Here is a 17,744-nt window from a genome sequence, read left to right as displayed (position 1 = left end):
CTCCCGATCTTGTTGTACAGAGATGAAACAATAAGGGACGTCCCTTGTAATAAGGGACTGTTGGCAATCCTAGTAACACACTACTCTGTGTGATATGATGCAGACACTTTGTCCACTAGGTTATGTGGCCTTTACATAATTTATGTAGTCTTAAATTAACCTCAGGAAGTCTCCCTTATTATTTTCTGAATACAATAGAAACATATTGGGCCAAATATTACTCTCAGTATATTTTTGCAATCTAACCCAGCTAACAGTAAAGTCATGTAGGAAACTAAAAGTAGAATATTGCCCTGTAAGAATGATAACATCAAAGACAAATTTGCACTTATTAAAGGAAAAAATAAATTGAATATTCAAGTACAAAGGCTACAGTATCAAGAATCTGCTCTGAGGCATATATGTACTGAAGTGGAAACCTCAGATATACTACCAAGGATAGAATTCGGTCTAAATATTATTTCCCAGTGCATACTGAAGCGTATGTGAATTCAGAATTTCATACATATCGACTTTAATTCACTGTGCTTTCCTTTTTGAACAAAAATGTTGTTTAAATATCACCCAAAAAGTATTCTGTATTTAAATGAAACAGATAATTCGGGGTTAAATTCTACCCTGAAAACTACACCATGGATGTCAAGAAAGAGCACTATTTCAGGTTGTTTCAGGGCTGACAGTAGCTGGCTCTGCACCAAATAATGTTTATTTCATTATCCATAATGCAATCAGCATGGCTCTTTTTTCGTATAGCCAACAGTTTTGTTTACGATTGGGAATGTGGGTGGCTGGGGGAAAGGGGAGGAAAGGAGGACATTTTAGGCCAAATATATGCACTTTCCAAACACAGATCAGTGGCTGGAATTTGGCAGAACAAATTTCAGTGGACATTGTATTCAGAAACTCTGATTCTTACAATCTCCTCAACAGCGAGCCACATGGCTATCTGTTAAAGAAAGTGACATCAACCTTACCTCATTTATGTAATAAATGCATGGCAGTATATTGTTCTGATTAGTGGAACATTAAAATGTAATTGGTATATTGTATAAGAGGTAATTTTCTTCCTGGTGTAAGAGGGATATCTTGACGATGCATAATAATTCTATTGGGATTTATATCTAGTAATATGACCAGTGTGATCCCGTAATGTTATTAATGACAGATATAAGCCTTGTGCTGCTGTGATGTCTTTGTTAGGATACATGTTAGTCAATTTTTAGATTGATTTAAAAAGTTTTATTTTAATTGTATATGATCCACATTTTTCTATTGGAATGTATGTGCACTTGCTCAGGAATGAATATTGTCCCTTGGGGACAGATGGATTTATATTTGTCTTGCTCTCACTGCAAGTCCTGTATATCGCCAGTTTGTTTGGGAATGTTGTAAGAGAGCTTGTAGCATTTTGTGGTATGTATGCATGTCAGACATATTTCTCGACTGTTTATAGGCTCCTGATGACAAAAACAGTGTCTTGACAGAGTTCATAACTCACATAACTTACTGGCAGTCTGTAAATGAGCCATTGTTTGAGGTGGGTTTTCTACACAAACACGAAAGGACTTCAAATGGTGTTTGTTTCAAGTACCTTGAATTGTGAGTAACTACTTTCTGCAGAATAACAAACGGACAGGTCAAACAAAACAGAAAACCACATCCATGGAGTGAATTTGTTAGTTAACTCTTTCCTTGCCAGAGACTTTTCCCCCCACTCCTTTCAAATAGGGTCATGGACTCATAGAAGATTAGGGTTGAAAGAGACGTCTGGAGGTCATCTAGTCCAACCCCCTGCTCAAAGCAGGACCAATCCCAACTAAATCATCCCAGCCAGGGCTTTGTCAAGCCAGCCCTTAACAACCTCTATGGATGGAGATTCCACCACCTCCCTAGGTAACCCATTCCAGTGCTTCACCACCCTCCTAGTGAAATAGTTTTTCCTAATATCCAACCTAGACCTCCATCACTGCAACTTGAGACCATTACTCCTTGTTCTGTCATCTGCCACAACTGAGAACAGTCTAGCTCCATCCTCTTTGGAACCCCCCTTCAGGTAGCTGAAGGCTGCTATCAAATCCCCCCTCACTCTTCTCTTCTGCAGACTAAATAAGCCCAGTTCCCTCAGCCTCTCCTCGTAAGTCATGTGCCCCAGGCTCCTAATAATTTTTGTTGCCCTCTGCTGGACTCTCTCCAATTTATCCACATCCTTTTGGTCAGTTGATCAAAAAAGGCATCTGCTTCAAAGTAAACCCTAGTTGATAAAAATTAAGAAAAATGTGTTACTTGCCCTCATTATTACCCGTAGCTTCCAGGTCTCTCTCTGTTATTTATGTCCCATCTCCATTTCCCATCAGGCCTTGCTAGGACTCTGGACTCCAGTCCCAGCAGCCTTGGGACAATTCAGCCAGGTATGCTCTCCTGGTTCTCAGAGAGGGAGGTTGCTAGTACAATTAAGAGACACTTTGAGTCTTCACTACTGAATGGGAAAGGGAATGCAACTGGGTCAGCCGCCTGGTCATGACCAGAGGTCAGTCTGCCACACCCTGCCTCCATTTCCTCCCATCAGGGCCCCTTAAGAACTGCACAGTCCACAGTGTTTCAAACAAAATTACCCCTTTTGGGTAGGGGTCTTGTTTATTTAATTTTGGGCATAGTCTCCAATGGCTCTAAATCCTTTCCTCTTGACTAAGGGAACCCTGCAGCACTCCTTCTGGGCTGTTCTTCTCTCTGGTCCCTTTGATTCACCCTTCACTAGTGCCATTTAGGCTGGCAACGAACAGAACTCAAAGATCTCTTTCACCTATTAGTCTAACACAAACACTGAGTCTTTACACCAGGTTTAAACTGGGCCCAGCCCCTCTTTTCCAACAAGGGGCCCGTCTTCCCTCAACTAATTCAACTACCTCTCCCAGGCTTACCTGGCTGGAGCTCAACATCATGGCTCTGGCTTCAAAACTCCCCTGGTGTCAGGGTATTGCCTGCAAGAGTCTTTCTCACTCTACAATTTCCTGACCTTCCCCAAAACCCCCATTCTCTTTTAGCTTTTTATATGGACCTCAGTCCTTCATCATGCCCCTCAAGGCTGCTAACACAGTGCAGATGGGCTGGAGCAGTTCCCTTTTAGGGTATGTCTACACAGCCACTGGAGCAGTTCCCTTTTAGGGTATGTCTACACAGCCGCTGGGAAAGAGTCTTGCAGACCTCGTTCACAGACTCATGCTAGCAGGGCTTGGGGTAGCATACTAACTAGCTGTGTAGACATTAGTTTGACACGTGGGCTGGAGCTCGGGCTCTGAAGTCCACCCCTGCCCCTAGGCTTCAGAGCCAGAGCTCTGGCCCAAACTGGAATGTCTATATTGCTATTTTTAGCGAGCTAGCTTGAGCCCTGCTAACACAAGTCTGTTGTTCTGGGATGTCAGACTTGCTCCCAGCAGCTGTGTAGACATACTCTTAAAGGCCCAGTTTACCCTGTGACAGAGAGTTACAGTCCTTCTGCTCATAAAGTATCATTCTTGTGCCCTAAACGCAGGCTGGAATAAGTGTTTTCCCAAGCCCCAGACTGCCTTCCTGAAACCACTTCCTCAGTGACCAGCTCCTCTTCCTTAAGCTATTGTTTCTGGAACAGCAAAATACTGGTCCAGGAGGGGTCACCCTCCTAAAATCTGAAAAGGCTGGTATAGCCTATTACAAGAATCATTCTGTGTTTGACAGCCAGAACAACGTATCTTGAATAAAAACCAACTGTTAAAAAGTTAGGCATCTACCTGGTTGAACACTGACCATGTGTTTGAATCTTGAATAAGTCTAATAACTTTCTCAATACCAGAGCTGGTGTTTTACACTTAGTAAACCAAAGGAGGATATATGCGTAGTTCACAGGACACAAGGGTCTTCCTATTTTAAGCTATTCTAATATGTATTTTTCTATAAGTGGGGGATCAATTAAAATTATTTTGTATGTAAATTAAAGCGCAGTTCTAATAGGAAAAGTGACTATAAAATGGCATTATGAGTTTCCAGGTTTATTTATTCCATTTCAAGTGTTTTCAGCTTTCACAAATAAAAAGGTATTTTTAATAGTCAGCTCCATCTGGGATCTTAGAATAAATCTGGGTACTTTGCTCCTAGTGCATCATCATGAGTAATAAGGGTAATTAGCCTTTTGGTTACACCTATACAGCTCCCTGAACTTCAAATTATGTCTTACTCACCCCTGTGCCACCCCAGTGCCTCCAGAGGTGGCATGAGTTTAACAACTTAGAATTTAGTAAATAATTCTGTTGATAATGTATAAAATCCAGCTCACACCTTGTCAGCTGTGTTGTCTCTGCAGCTAACTGGAGTGAAAAGCAACAATAACTTGTTTTGTCACCAAACTATTTTTGTCAGTAGATATGACCTGCATACACATAGGAAGCAGATCTCTTGGGTAAGATGCTGCTTCACTTAGTCACTTTTCCAAGTGAAGGTGCTCTTTAAGAGTAAGTAGGTCTGTAAAGCAAAAATTAATTGCAATATTTGATGTTGCCTGGTCAGTACCCAGATTCCTTACAAACCCAGTCCTGTATAGTGGCTCTTGGTCTAACTTGAGTCAAGTGTTTGTATAGTTCATGAATCTTTTATATCGTACGAAGCATCTTCATACCTGTCCTACTTTCTAGACTTCGGGATACAATTACCAGGAGCAGTCTCACATCTTTAAATCTCTGTAAGAATGAGAACCACACCAGCAATGGCCAAAATGCTAATGATCACTGTAGCTTCTCTTTAATTGGAAACACTGAACACTGATAAGAATGAAAATGACTCCTTTGTTCTGAAAGGGATTCTTACTGGTTTCCCAATGAGACTGTTTTTTATCTGATTCTCCTTCACTTCTCTTCTTAGACAGATCAATAGGCAGATGAAACAGATAGAAAGATGAACAGATAGATGAATAGACAGATAACAGTACCATATCCCTATCAGAACCCTTTTGTTAGACTTCTGATACCACAAAATATGTTTTGGAAAATTCTTATTAGAGAGATTACTGAATGATAAGGTGCCCAGCAATTTGTCAGAGTGGAACAAACAGCTCCACCGCATTCACAGGAACATATGAGCTACTCTTGTTTAATGCTGATGAGACATTTCCTAGAATATGATGAGCATGAAACAATTTGAAGTTTAGTACTGCTGGTTACTGCCGTGCTGGAAAGAGCTGATTGAGATCATTAAATTGCAGGTAGGCAGTGCCTCCAGAGTGTAAGGTAGGAATGTGAGTGTGTGGTGATGACAGTAGACTTTGCTCAATACCTACGTCTATATATATTGTAGGTTTCAGTGGATACCTGGTTGATCCCTTCTCTCTATTGTCTGGGAAGAAAGAAGTGGTAAGTAAAAGCCACTCAGACAAACTCTCCTTTTTTAAAAACTTTACCTTAGTTTGCAAGTCAGAATCTCCACAGAATTCTTTTGCAGCTCACATGAGATAGCAACAACTAGAGCTCATAAAGGGAAGTGGAATTGCACAATGCAGTATAATTCAGTTCTTAATTTTTTCAGCTTTTATTCTTTAATTTGTACTCATAATATTTTAAAACAGAGGATAGAAATGTATACATTGTGGCATAATAAATATTTTTTAGAATGTAACTATATTTTTTATTGTCAAATCCTAAAAAGGAACTAAAAGTTATTTTAATAGTGGTAAAGAGTAAGAATTAACTCAGCCATCTATAACCTGGGGAAAGTATTGTCTTAACCTTTTATTTGGTGAGATTTTAAAATACAGCACAGTGAAGAGTAGTATCCAATAGTGGGGAAAAAAGTCTGGAATGTAATCAATAAAACATTATTTAAAGATTTCCCTTTACATTTCACTTTGTTAGTATAAATAATAGTGCAATGGCTATGTGCAGCACTGTTGCAGTATCAGGCGATTTGTCAAGGATACATTGTCTTATGCTAATTCAGTTTGATACACTGAGGTAAAAGGAGTACATTAGTCTAATATAGTTAGCTGAACTAATGTGACAGGAAACAGAAGTCCATGGATATCAGAGGAACTTTTATTAGCGGCTCTTCTATTAGATCAACAAGCCTTTTAATATCATTACTTTTTCCTTTCTTGAGATTCTTTACTATGTGCTTCAGGTTAAGTACTGGTAGGTGCCTGTTTTATTTTCATTGTTTATTATTAAGAATTTTTTTTTCCTTTCAATTTTTAAGAATTGTAACTTGTTTTATGTAGGTTTCTTTCTGCCAGGTAGTTCATTGAAGTCTTTTATACGATAGTTGCTGTGGTTATGGCCATTATAGAGCAGTATCTTTAGAACTGTTTGTTCATGAGTTGATGGGTTATTACTGGGGATTTGCTTTATTTTTGCACTGGCTTAGAAATTCATTTTATTTATTATTTCATGTTATCTATGGTTTAGTTTTGACATGCTTTAGATTCTATTTTCTGAGGCAACCAGGGTTGCCCGAGGGCTCAATAGAAATGAAAATATATATAATTATTTAGCATCCATCCACTGTATTTTCCCATCTATGACGAGATGTTTAGAAGTTTTACATCGTGGCTAGATTCTGATCTCTTTATTCATGCCAATAGTCCCACTGAAGTCACTGTTGCTAAAGCAAAGAAGAAACTTGTTCCTAGTGAGTTTGAGTCATTGTTTGCATGTATTTAAATTATTACCTGTTCTATCATGCTTATGGGAATGGGGCACAATGTAACAGAGTCTTGGACCAGATCTACAGCTAATATAAATGGGTATAGCTCCAATGAACTTAATGGAGCTACACCAATTTACACTGTCTGACAATCTGGCCCCCTCTTGCCTTTACAAGTCTTAAGTTTTATCTTTAGTTATACATTTTAAAGAAATATTCAATATTTATTCAAAGTGTACGCTGACAAGGGTTAAGAGTTAGCACTAAATATCAGACTAGCTGTAAAAAATGCCATTTTTAAAACAAAAAATCTCTACAGCATGGTGAATTACTATAAAGTATTGTGTATATGTAGAAAAGTTAAAAAAGAGGATACTTAGAAGAAAGTCTGAATAGCCTGCATGAAACGGATTTTCCATATCTTGCCTTGGAAACAGTATGAAAAATCTGGAAAGAATTTGCATGTATGATAGTCTAGCTGTTCATTGTTTTTAGTAATAATTGCATATGAAGGTAGCGGTACTTTCTCCACAGAAAAAAAACCTCCCTCCCCCCCCCTCCACCAGCATTTCATCTCAATTTTACTTCATCCAGTTCCCCTGTAATTTTGATTTCTCTAAACCTTACTGCTTCCCAGTACTTGTTTCAAGTACAACTTGCCCTTTCACTGAACTGTCATGGATGGAAAGGTACAAACAATGCTTTGTAGACATATGGCAATTGGTAGTTTATATCTCCGTATGTTAAGTCCAGCAAAATAAATAGACTTGCGACTGCTTTTACTGTAGAATTGAAAACTACTGAAAGTTTAGCTCTAAAACACAGGAAATGTGGAAGCGGTTTAATGAGACACTTGGGAGTATAATACAGGATAATTCCATGGTGCCTAGTGCTGCTCAAGTTATTCACCAGAAAATTGAATTTTTGTGATTGTGGCACTGTAAGTTTCCATGCAAACTGTGGGCTCACCTTTTGCTGGCATATGTCAATGGGCCACTCATATTTCAATGTTGGTTTAAAATATTCCACTTTTTGTCCTGATGCTCTATATTCTTTAAGGAAGGGACTTTGCCTTCGTTTATATTTGGAAAGCAATTAGTACACAGTGGGCACCACCAGAAGCAAGAGTTACAACTATAGGATCACATGCTTATGACTTGTGAGGATATATTGCAAGATTCACTGAGACAGATTGGATCACAGCTTGCATGAGCATTAGATTTCATACCTTGGAAATAATACTTTCATATGGTGTGCAAAGAATCTTTTGATCTGTTACTTTAAAAAAGAAATCTTTTCCGTTTCAGTGCTTGCATCATTGTAGGTGGGAGCCTCTCAAAGTAGCATTGAAAATCATGCCTAAAGTAAATTATTATGTTAAGGACTGTGGAGCTGATTCTCCATTCCCTTACACTATTTATAGGCATTTATAGCTGTGCAAAGCATATATAAATTGCGACTATTTTGATGTGGTAATGGACGTGTTCACTGACTTTACACAGGTGTGAGGGGCAAGGAAGTGGACTGGGAGGCCCTGTGACATTAGGTTTCAGTTTTTCTGCGGTGTCCACTTTTTCTTTGAAATATTGTTTCCAAAGTTTCAGTGCTTACCCTTGGGGAAGACAGTAAACTCGGAAGTGAATATTGAAGTGATAATATTTACATTCTGCATCAGAATGAGAAAAGACCTTTATTAAATCAACTTGTGGGTAGTTGTGGGCCAGAATTCTGTTAATCAACCTGTCTGGTGGCTGAAAGTTACCTGCTCAGATGCTCACTGTTTCACTTAGCTAGGGGTTGGGGATGGGGGAAGTGGACATCTTTTGGTGACACTTAAGAAGTCCAACCTCTACATGGTTCTACTTTCAGAGACCCTTGATAACATCAGGCAGTCCGAGTTGGCTGCTACTGTGATATCCTCCCTGGAAACAGAGCTGCTGAGGGTAGTTACTTCTAGGAATTAGGGTATTCAGGTTATATTCCCCATCTTGGACATTGATCAGACATCAAATTTAATAATTGTATGTATATATTTAGCTATATAGCACTTCTCCTCTGCCACCTTCTCCCTCCTTCACTCCCCCACCCCCACCCCAACTTGCTCAGAGTGCTTCAGGATAATGAAATAATAATATAAAAAAGCAATAATAAAAATAAATGACCTACCTGTGGAACTCCAGACACCTTAGTGTTATGAGGCATCCTCATTATGAAAATGTGTTCTGCCAAATTCTTGAGTTTAGAAGATTTCTTGTATACTGGGATGAAAGAGGCTTTTTCACCAGGTGGAGTTTTCAAGCCCTCATGCCTCTGGAAATCACACCAGTCTCATTTTCATGCTGCCTCAGTAATAGGGGAGGCTGAATACTTGAGTTCCACCTTGAATTTGGATATAGCAAAACAGTTTTAAATGTATTTTGTAGGTGATAGGACTTGTGGTGGGTGGTGAAAATAAGCAGCCAGTCCAATCCTAAACCTGGATTTAGACACTTTTTTAATGTTTGCATTTAAATTTTAGAGGGCTGCTACTGCTAAGCAATTTTGTTGCAAGCCGTTTTAATGCTGAAGTTAACATATACTAATGCAACTTGTCTAGCAGGACTGGGTTGTTCTGACATGCGTGGGACTACGAGAATGGCTTCAGGCAAATGGAAACACACTGTTGAAACAAGCAAGAGTGTTTTTTCCAACTGTGTAAAGATCATTCTCTGTGTGCCCTCCAAGTAGCTGTGTCTACACTACTGTTAAAACTTGACTAATAACAATTGTGTAAAGGCACAGTTGTTGCTATCAGGATATTACCATAATTTTCCTGACCAGTGTGGAAGGAGGAGAATGTTTTCCTTATGAGTGTCATGATGCTGTGCTATAGAAGGTGGTGATTGTCTGTGACTTTCTCCCTCAGCCATGGTTGAACACAAATAGCCATTGAAGGAGGGACTGGAACCGGACTCTCCTCCCTCCCACATGAATGCCCTAGCTACTGGGCTATCAAGACATTCTCACTCTCTCTCTGGCCCAATGACCATTTAATTATTTATATAAAGTGGAATAGCTTCAACAGGAGCAATTGCGTGACACCTACCCCTTATCCCTGTGGTTAGTGTACTCCTCAGGGAGACAGGGGAACTGGGTTTAAGTTCCTGCTCCAGATCAGGCAGAGTCCAGACTTGAACATGGTTCTCCTGCGTCCTCGATGAGTACTTTAACAACTAGGATATTGGATAGAAGTGGGGAAGGAGCACCACCTCTTCCTCCTTTTATGATCTGGTCTGATCTGGTCCTGATCTGGCCCTACAGGCAAGATAGGCAGGGGAACACTTAGTTTCAGACTGCAGCCAGGGCTTATATATGAGCTAGGTGCTGGGCATCAGGGCAGAGGTGCCTTTACATGTGTCCACCAGCAAAAATTTAGGCACCCAGAGAACTTTACTGGCAGAAATTTAGACAGCTAAAGAATTTAGGCACCTACAGGGTGAGGGGGCAACTCCGCAGGGGTTGTGAGGATCTGATTTCTGGATTTAGGCAACTAAATCCCTTTGTATATCTATCCCTGAGTTGTGTAACTGCTCAGACCAGGTCTATACAATACAGAACTTAAAATTCCAGTTTCCTCCACAGCTTTGTCCATGTTACTAATCTCTTTAGTGTTACCACTGTGGAAGTTTCTCCGACACCACAGTTGGAGCTGAATTGGTGGTAGCAGCCAAGTAATATTTTAGCAAATATTTCCTACACACATAGCCTTTAGGGAACAACTTTCTGGAATATCCTTACTTTGTAAAGGGCCTGTTCAAAGGAAAGGCTCAAATGTTAGCAATATTTAGCCATGTTTTTTGCTAGAAGGGCTCTACCATGGTTCTTTTCTTATAACCATGCTATAATTGTAACTGTCCAGTGCTTAATTTGTGTCAGGGCTTACCAGGGCTGAGCCCTAGCACCTCTGGGCTTGGCAGTTCATAGCTCAGGCACCTCTGGGCTTGCTGCATCAGTTATTAATGAAAAAAATTGTTGAGTCCCGGCACCTAATTGCTTGAGCCCCGGCACCTCTTTCATTACGCATGGTGGTAACTATCTATACGGAAGTTTATAACACTGAAGCTTTATCTACATGCAGTAATTTAGCCTTTGTCAGCAACAGATATGGCTGAACCAATGCTAAAAACAGTCAAACTGAAAGTGTAGACAAGACCCAACCCCAATCAACACCCAGAGTATAGGAATGTGCCTGAATGGCACAAATGGGCCCTATGATTTGGCTTCTGAATTAAGTATCAGAGTTAAGTAGTCATCCTGCAGCAAAAAAACTTCACGACCAGACTCCAAAGAGAAACTGCTGAACTCCAGTTCGTTTGCAAATTTGACACCATCAGCTCAGGATTAAACAAAGACTGTGAATGGCTAGCCAACTACAAAAGCAGTTTCTCCTCCCTTGGTGTTCACACCTCAACTGCTAGAAGAGGGCCTCATCCTCCCTGATTGAACTAACTTTGTTATCTCTAGACTGATTCTTGCCTGTATATTTATACCTGCCTCTGGAAATTTCCACCACATGTGTCTGACTAAGTGGGTATTCACCCACGAAAGCTTATGCTCCAATACGTCTGTTAGTTTATAAGGTGCCACAGAACTCTTTGTTGCTTCTGAATTAAGACATCCTGGAAAGATTAATGGAAATGGAGAAAGCAGGGTTGTAATTCTCATATATTCAGTCAACAATAAAAACAGCAGGTCCCTCTTCAGATCCATACACTGGAATACTATTTCAGGATTACAATTATACAGTTAAGCACCAGAAAATAGAAAAAAAGTTAAAGCAGTAACTTAAGTTGTTTTCTACCAGAGGCAAAATGAATGAAGAATTAAAACAACCTGTATACTTAAAGTTTTGAAAGCGTGATGTTCTTTGCTTCAGTAGCAGCCAAAACAAAACACATTTACAAACAGAGAGAGGAAATCATTTTGTTTGCTTCTTTTTCACCCCAAGCCGCTAGTCAAATTTCGGGGTCTTGGGGCTGTTCCAGTTGGACGTAGAAATCGATGGAGTCTGGTATTCTTGTTGTGCAATCTTGTTTATTTACAAGGAATGTACAAAGTCCTCCTTCTCTGATTGCAGGAGGAACCAAGAACAAAAGAAGTTCCTTAGCGTACTGCCCCAAGCCTCTTTAGCCAACAAACCTGACGGTTTCTCTCTAGCTTTTCCCAGGTCACACTGTGCTCACAGGCTATTGCTTGGCTTTCTTGCTTTTTGCCTCTGCTTCTCTTTCTCTGTTCTTTTGTGTTCTCAGTTTCTATGTGTTGTGCCTTCCCTCACCCCCTGACCCTTTTGCACACACACACCTGGTTACAATACCCCGTGGAATCCCCCGGTCCACACGGTGCTAGTTTCTGGGCAGACTTTATTGGGCCTTGTTTTAGGTGTGGCCCCTTAAATGTCTCTACAACGCTCTTAAATGAAGGGTATGTTCACACATCAGTTTGAATGAGGTTTTAACTCAGCCCATAACAAGAATTCACCCAGTTCATAAGACTCCTCAGCTCCATTTTACTCATCGTCCCAATGAGGCCTAAAATGGTGATACCCAATAACCCATCCCAAACAGAAAGAAAATTACAAATGATACAAGCGTAGCTATTTACATAACCTTGGGATAGACCCTAGACAGGACTGTCCCAAATAAATGAAGTGGATAGAGGATGCAGTTGGGTCCCAGGACTAAACCCAAGCTTAACTATTTATAGTGTCTTTCTGTCAGAGTAGTTTCACTTCACCAACATAAAATAATTTTATTCCCACCCAAATCTGTTTGGGGGCTTTTTTCTCCTTGGATTTCCTTTCAGTGTGCTCCTGAGGTGTCTGTTGTTTCTGTGGAACTGCTGGCTGTGACAGTCCCTGCCCATTCTGTCTGGGTGTGGGACTCATTACTGTCACAACATTCCCAGCCTCGGCATCCACAGTTACATTCTCCAATTTGGAGAGCAACCCTGCTGAAATCCTATCTCCTCATACTGCCTTTGATGGTCCTTCTGGATAATTTTGGGTTTAGTCCTGGGACCCAACTGTTTCCTGTATACCACTTTGTTTATTTGGGACAGTACTGTATATAGTCCATCCCAAGGTTTGTCCAACTTAGGGGTCCTACTTTTCTTTCTTCTAGGAATATGGAACCAGACCAGGTCCTTGCTTCTAAAAGATTCTCTATATGCCATGATGTCACAGAGGCTTTTCATTTTATCAGAGGCTATCCTCAAATTTTCCCCAGCAAAAGTGTTAGCTTTTTCAGTTCGGGGTTCCATTCCCTTTGTTCCTTTTCAGGAATTTCATACTAGAGGTTTTCTGGAGTCGATAGTCATGCTCAAACCTGGGGAACACTTTGTACTCTCATTGCTGTTTTATATGCCATCAAAATGAATGGACTATGCTGGGCTCAGTCCCTTTGGTGGTGCTCTACAAATGTAGCCAGCTGAACCTCCAAAGTCCTATTGACCTCTCCACCATCCCATCAGATTGTGAGTGTGCTTTTGTGGATGCCTAGAATCTCACAAACCTGTTGAAAACCTTTGGATTCCAAGTTTCTCCCTGGCTCTGTAACTCACTCGGGATCCCAAATCTTGTGAATACCTTCACTAAGACCTCTGCTACTATCACAGCCTCTTGATTTCTTATTGGATATACTTCCGGTCATTTTTTGAAATTATCTATAGCTACCGGTACCAGCAAATATTGATTGCCAGACTCTGCCTCAGGCAACAGCGTAAGAGCATCAATGGCAATGCTCTGCACTGGTGCCTCCCACAAGATCCTGCTGCAAAGGGGCTCTCCCAGTTTTAGGGGGACCCTTCTTTGTAAAGCAAGCATCACATTTCCTGCACTGACCTTTTATGTCCTGCCTTTCTTTTACCCAATAGAAATTTTCTTTTAGCTTGGCTAAGGTTTTGCAAATCCAAAATGTGCAGCACTATTAAGATCATGTTAGATGTTGTATCTGGTACAAACAGCTGTGTCCATCACCTGCTGTTTTCTCCCACCTTCTAGACAATATTTCGTCTTTAAATTCCCTGTGACCAGGAAGCTTTAATTGTGGTACTGTGGGAGGAGACCATATTTCAGGGTATCTGTGTTTGATAGTTGATTTTCTAATTACACACTATCATAAGATCAGAATCCTCTCTCTGGGAAGCTTTTAGTTTGTTCTGGGTTCCATTCCTGCAACCCTATCCCCATTATTCCAGAGGATAAACCGGGAACACTGGGCACTTCTGCAAATTAGAGAAAGAGAGGCAGACCTGTTCCATTGAGCAACTAATTCCTTGCTCTCCCACTTGGGGCAGTGTTTTCAAATTAGCCTCCCAACAAGTCTGTCTGGACAAGGCAGGAACATTTACTATGCCTATGGCCACATCTGCATGTTATTGTGAAATCTTAGCACTGCAGTTTTTCCAACCACCTGACAAGCTGTCCCTTAGAATTCCTGGATCTAAAGAGCCATTGCAGGGAAGCATTGGTTGGTCCTGACCATCAACTTCCTCCCATACAAACAGGGAGGAAAATCTTTTGTAGATTTAACCACTGCTGGAGTTCTTCTCTGGTGAACTTAGATTTTTGCTATAATAAGTTACCATCCGCTCAAGTCCATTGTGTTCTTGTGTCAATATTTTCCTCAAATCATAAGCACTAGTATCTGTGTCCAATATAAAGGGGGTTTTGAAAAATGGATAGGCCAAGCAAGGCACCATCACAAGAGGCTTTTCTGAAAATGCTACATCACACTTTGCTGACCATTGAAATGATTTCCTTTTCTGACCCAATCTATGCAGTGGTTTTGCAATAGTTGTGGAAACCCACAAATGAACTTTCTGTAATAGGAGCAGTTCTCTAGAAAGTTCTACGCATCTGTTACTGTCTGGGGAGTTGGGTAGCCTTTTTAGCATGTCTGGTCTAATAACCATTATGTTTGAGTCTGTGTCAACTATCCCTATACACAATACAGATCCTAATATGCACTCGATAGCCAAACTCCTTTTACTGTTGTTTAGATCTGGGCTATTAAACCAAAACTCTGGGTCTGATCTTTGTACCTCCATAAGCTTTGCTCCTTCAACTTGGTGTCACCTGTTTCCCAGTCCAGGAGAGAGGCTTTCACTAGACACTTTAGACACTTTGTCTTGACCTGCCTTAAATTTATAATAATCCTTCTTTTTGGGCCAATTTTGTCACAGTGCCAGAATTTAACTGACCTATTTTTGCATTAATGGCAAATTCCCCTTTTTATAAACCATGTTTATCATTTGTTCTAATCATTCAATATTGTCATGTACCAGATTTAAATTACCTCTTTCATCATACATATTGGATACAGAGCTGTACTTACAGGGCTCATGACAATCAGTTTCCATCTTCCTCACTAGCAGCTGCTTTCTCTTCTGGTGCACTACTGAAAGAAAAGCTTCAGGTTTAACGGGAAAATTTCACAGCCTCTTGGAGGGTCTTTGGTCTCCTTTTGCTGATCTTAATTGGCAAGTCCAAGTCCAGCTGAACATCTATAAATTGGTCCAATGCCAGTGTATTCTGGAAGGTCTCTGTAGTGTCTGGTATGCCAAGAACACAAGTCTTCCACACGTACCCTGCCAGTTCAGGTGAGGGTTCTTTCCCTCTTCTTCCAGCTCCTAGCTGTGCCTTGGCCAGCTCAGATGATGGCTAGAGCCAAACAACAGGTCAAAGTTCTGGGTAAGTTTTGCAGCACAATCAGAGCTGGGCCCCCCAAGCTTGCTGCTAGTAACCCTCCTTTCTATCCTTCCTCCCAGCCATTCAACTATAAGGTTGAACTGGGCCAAAAAAGCCTCCCCAGGAGTTTTTTTTTATCAAAGATTTTGCCTTATTTGAGCTGGGACAGCCTGACCTCTCCCCCTAGGCCTCTGTAGGTTACAAATGGGGTAGAAAACTGTTGTAAATGTCCAATCTTAACAAAGTGTGCTAGGTAGCTCAATTCCTCTCCACACTGCTGCCTTTCACTGGTCTGTGACCCTTTGATTTCCTTCCAGAGGTGAATTTTTAGCCCCATAAGTCCTTGCTGCAGCTTATCTTGGTTGGCAAATTGAAGCTTGGCTAAAGCTTGCTTAGCCTCCACTATTTCACAGAAGAACTGCTGATCTATGCCAGTCAGATTGCTGGTCACCTCATCACTATTCCAGCATGGACATGTCCAGACCAATCTGTCTGGACACTTTGTAGTTGTTGCTCCCAGAGATTTCATTTCTGTCTACAAGTCATCTCTGAGCCCTTTCTGGCAAACCTCCAGGTGCTGCTTCAATTCCATTTGTGAAGCTTCCAGCTCCTATTTCAGGTCTTGTTTTAAGTTCAGCTGGCCACTTCTGATTTCTGCAAGCAGCCCCATTATTTGTTTCATATTGCAGGGCCGTCCTTAGGATTTATGGGGCCCTATGCAGTATTATTAAACTGGTGCCCATAAGCCCGACAGCTGCCTGGGTTCGCATGTGTATTTTAGATAAGGGTAGTCTTTTGAAGGATTTATTTAGAAAACTATATGTCTGAAGATAGAAGCATTTAAGGCTAAAGATGAATACCCAGATTGTGCATCTAAAAATCTATGCAAGGATTTTTAGCAATGTGATTTTATAATCTTCAGCAACACACTAATGAAATATTTTTAAAGCAAATTTTAAACTAAGGTCCTGTAGACTAACATGTTCTGAGTAAATATTACAGTCATGCACAACTGTTTTTGTCAATAAATTCAGAAACTGACAGTATATACCTGGGTGTTGGGAAATGCCTGTTAAATGGCTTCATCACCACTTGAATGGCTCTTTAACAGTTTCAATGTTGTGCTAATAGGTCTGGCAGGCTGGAGGTTTTTTCACTTTTAAGTACTAGATCCCCTCCGGAGGAAGACTCCCCAGGCTGCAGCAGCCAGCTGTGGTGGGAGCCTGCGGGAAGGGTCAGAACAGGGATAGGAAGAGGCGGAAGGTGGACACTAAGACCCGGGGTGCCCCAAATTTTCAGGTGCCCTATGCAGTCGCATATGCTGTGTATGCCTAAGGATGGCCCTTCCATCTTGGTTCAGCAGAAATACCAGTTCACACTCTTTCTCCTTGAAAACTGGATCCCAAGGCTGACACCAGCATTGCCTCTTTTTGAGCCAAGTGGCTAGTCAAATTTTGGGGCCCTGGGGATTTTCCAGTTGGAAGTAGAAATTGATGGAGTCTGATAGTACATTACTTGTAAATAAACAAGATTGGGTAAAAGAGACTACGTCCTGTTTCTCCAAACACAGGAGGAACCAAGAACAAAAGGGGCAGTTTTTTAGATTACAGTCCCATGCCTCTTTAGCCAACAGATGCAAAAGCTCTCTCTCTAGTTTTACCCAGGGTCACACCGTACTCACAGACTACTGCTTGGCTTTCTTGCTTTTTCCCTCTGTCTCTCTCTGTTCTTGTGTGTTCTCAGTTTCTGTATGTTCTACCTTCCCTCACTCTCTCATACCTCCCCAGTCACAATACCCAGTGGAACCCCTTGCCCCCATGGTGTTAGTTTCTGGGCAGACTCTGTTAGACCTTGTTTTAGGTGTGACTCCTTAACTGTCTCTTACAACCTCTTAAATGACAGGCATGTTCACACATCAGCTTGAACAAGGTTTTAATTCAAATCATAACAAGCTTTTATGCAGCTCATAGCTTGTATTGGCCTAAGTTTCACAAGTAAAGCTACAATATGGTTTCACAAATAAAATGCATTAATTCAATAAGGTTAATAAAGAACAGAGTTCAAGGATGAGTTGTTTTCTCACTGTTGTTTTTAGAGGTAATCCTTTCTCTTGTCATACACCGAAGAGTGTTTTCATCAGACTCTAACATTAATCAATGTATTTTTTTAATGTCAGATCATGGCTCCTTGGCCTGAGTTGGAAAACTCTCAAACCAATAACTATACTGAAGACTCTTCCAAGCAAGACAAGGCCATGTCTGAAAAAGGTGGAGAAAATCACAAAGGTAAATATCTGCTCCTGTATAATTTACATGGCTATAAAAACCTTACAGTTATGCTACAGGGAAAGATGGCAAGT

At 40.8% G+C, this 17,744-nt stretch overlaps 1 protein-coding gene across 4 annotated transcripts in view; it reads left to right on the top strand.

Annotated features, from left to right (window-relative positions):
* The first annotated feature begins 5,104 nt into the window (after positions 1–5,104).
* SLC34A2 (solute carrier family 34 member 2) overlaps positions 5,105–17,744 on the top strand; it is a 34,737-nt gene continuing 22,097 nt past the window's right edge. The window contains exons 1-3 of one of the 4 annotated variants that reach the window (XM_024103528.3): positions 5,141–5,227; positions 5,320–5,375; positions 17,562–17,670. In XM_024103528.3, the coding sequence (XP_023959296.1) occupies positions 17,565–17,670 (106 nt within the window). In that variant the 5' untranslated portion in view covers positions 5,141–5,227; positions 5,320–5,375; positions 17,562–17,564. The other 3 variants (XM_042855412.2, XM_005303464.4, XM_024103529.3) reach the window with 3 other exon arrangements.

The sequence above is a fragment of the Chrysemys picta genome, chromosome 5 (genome assembly GCF_011386835.1).
Source record: "Chrysemys picta bellii isolate R12L10 chromosome 5, ASM1138683v2, whole genome shotgun sequence".
In the NCBI taxonomy this organism is placed as follows: Eukaryota; Metazoa; Chordata; order Testudines; family Emydidae; genus Chrysemys; species Chrysemys picta.
This window is presented reverse-complemented; position numbering and strand designations above follow the sequence as displayed.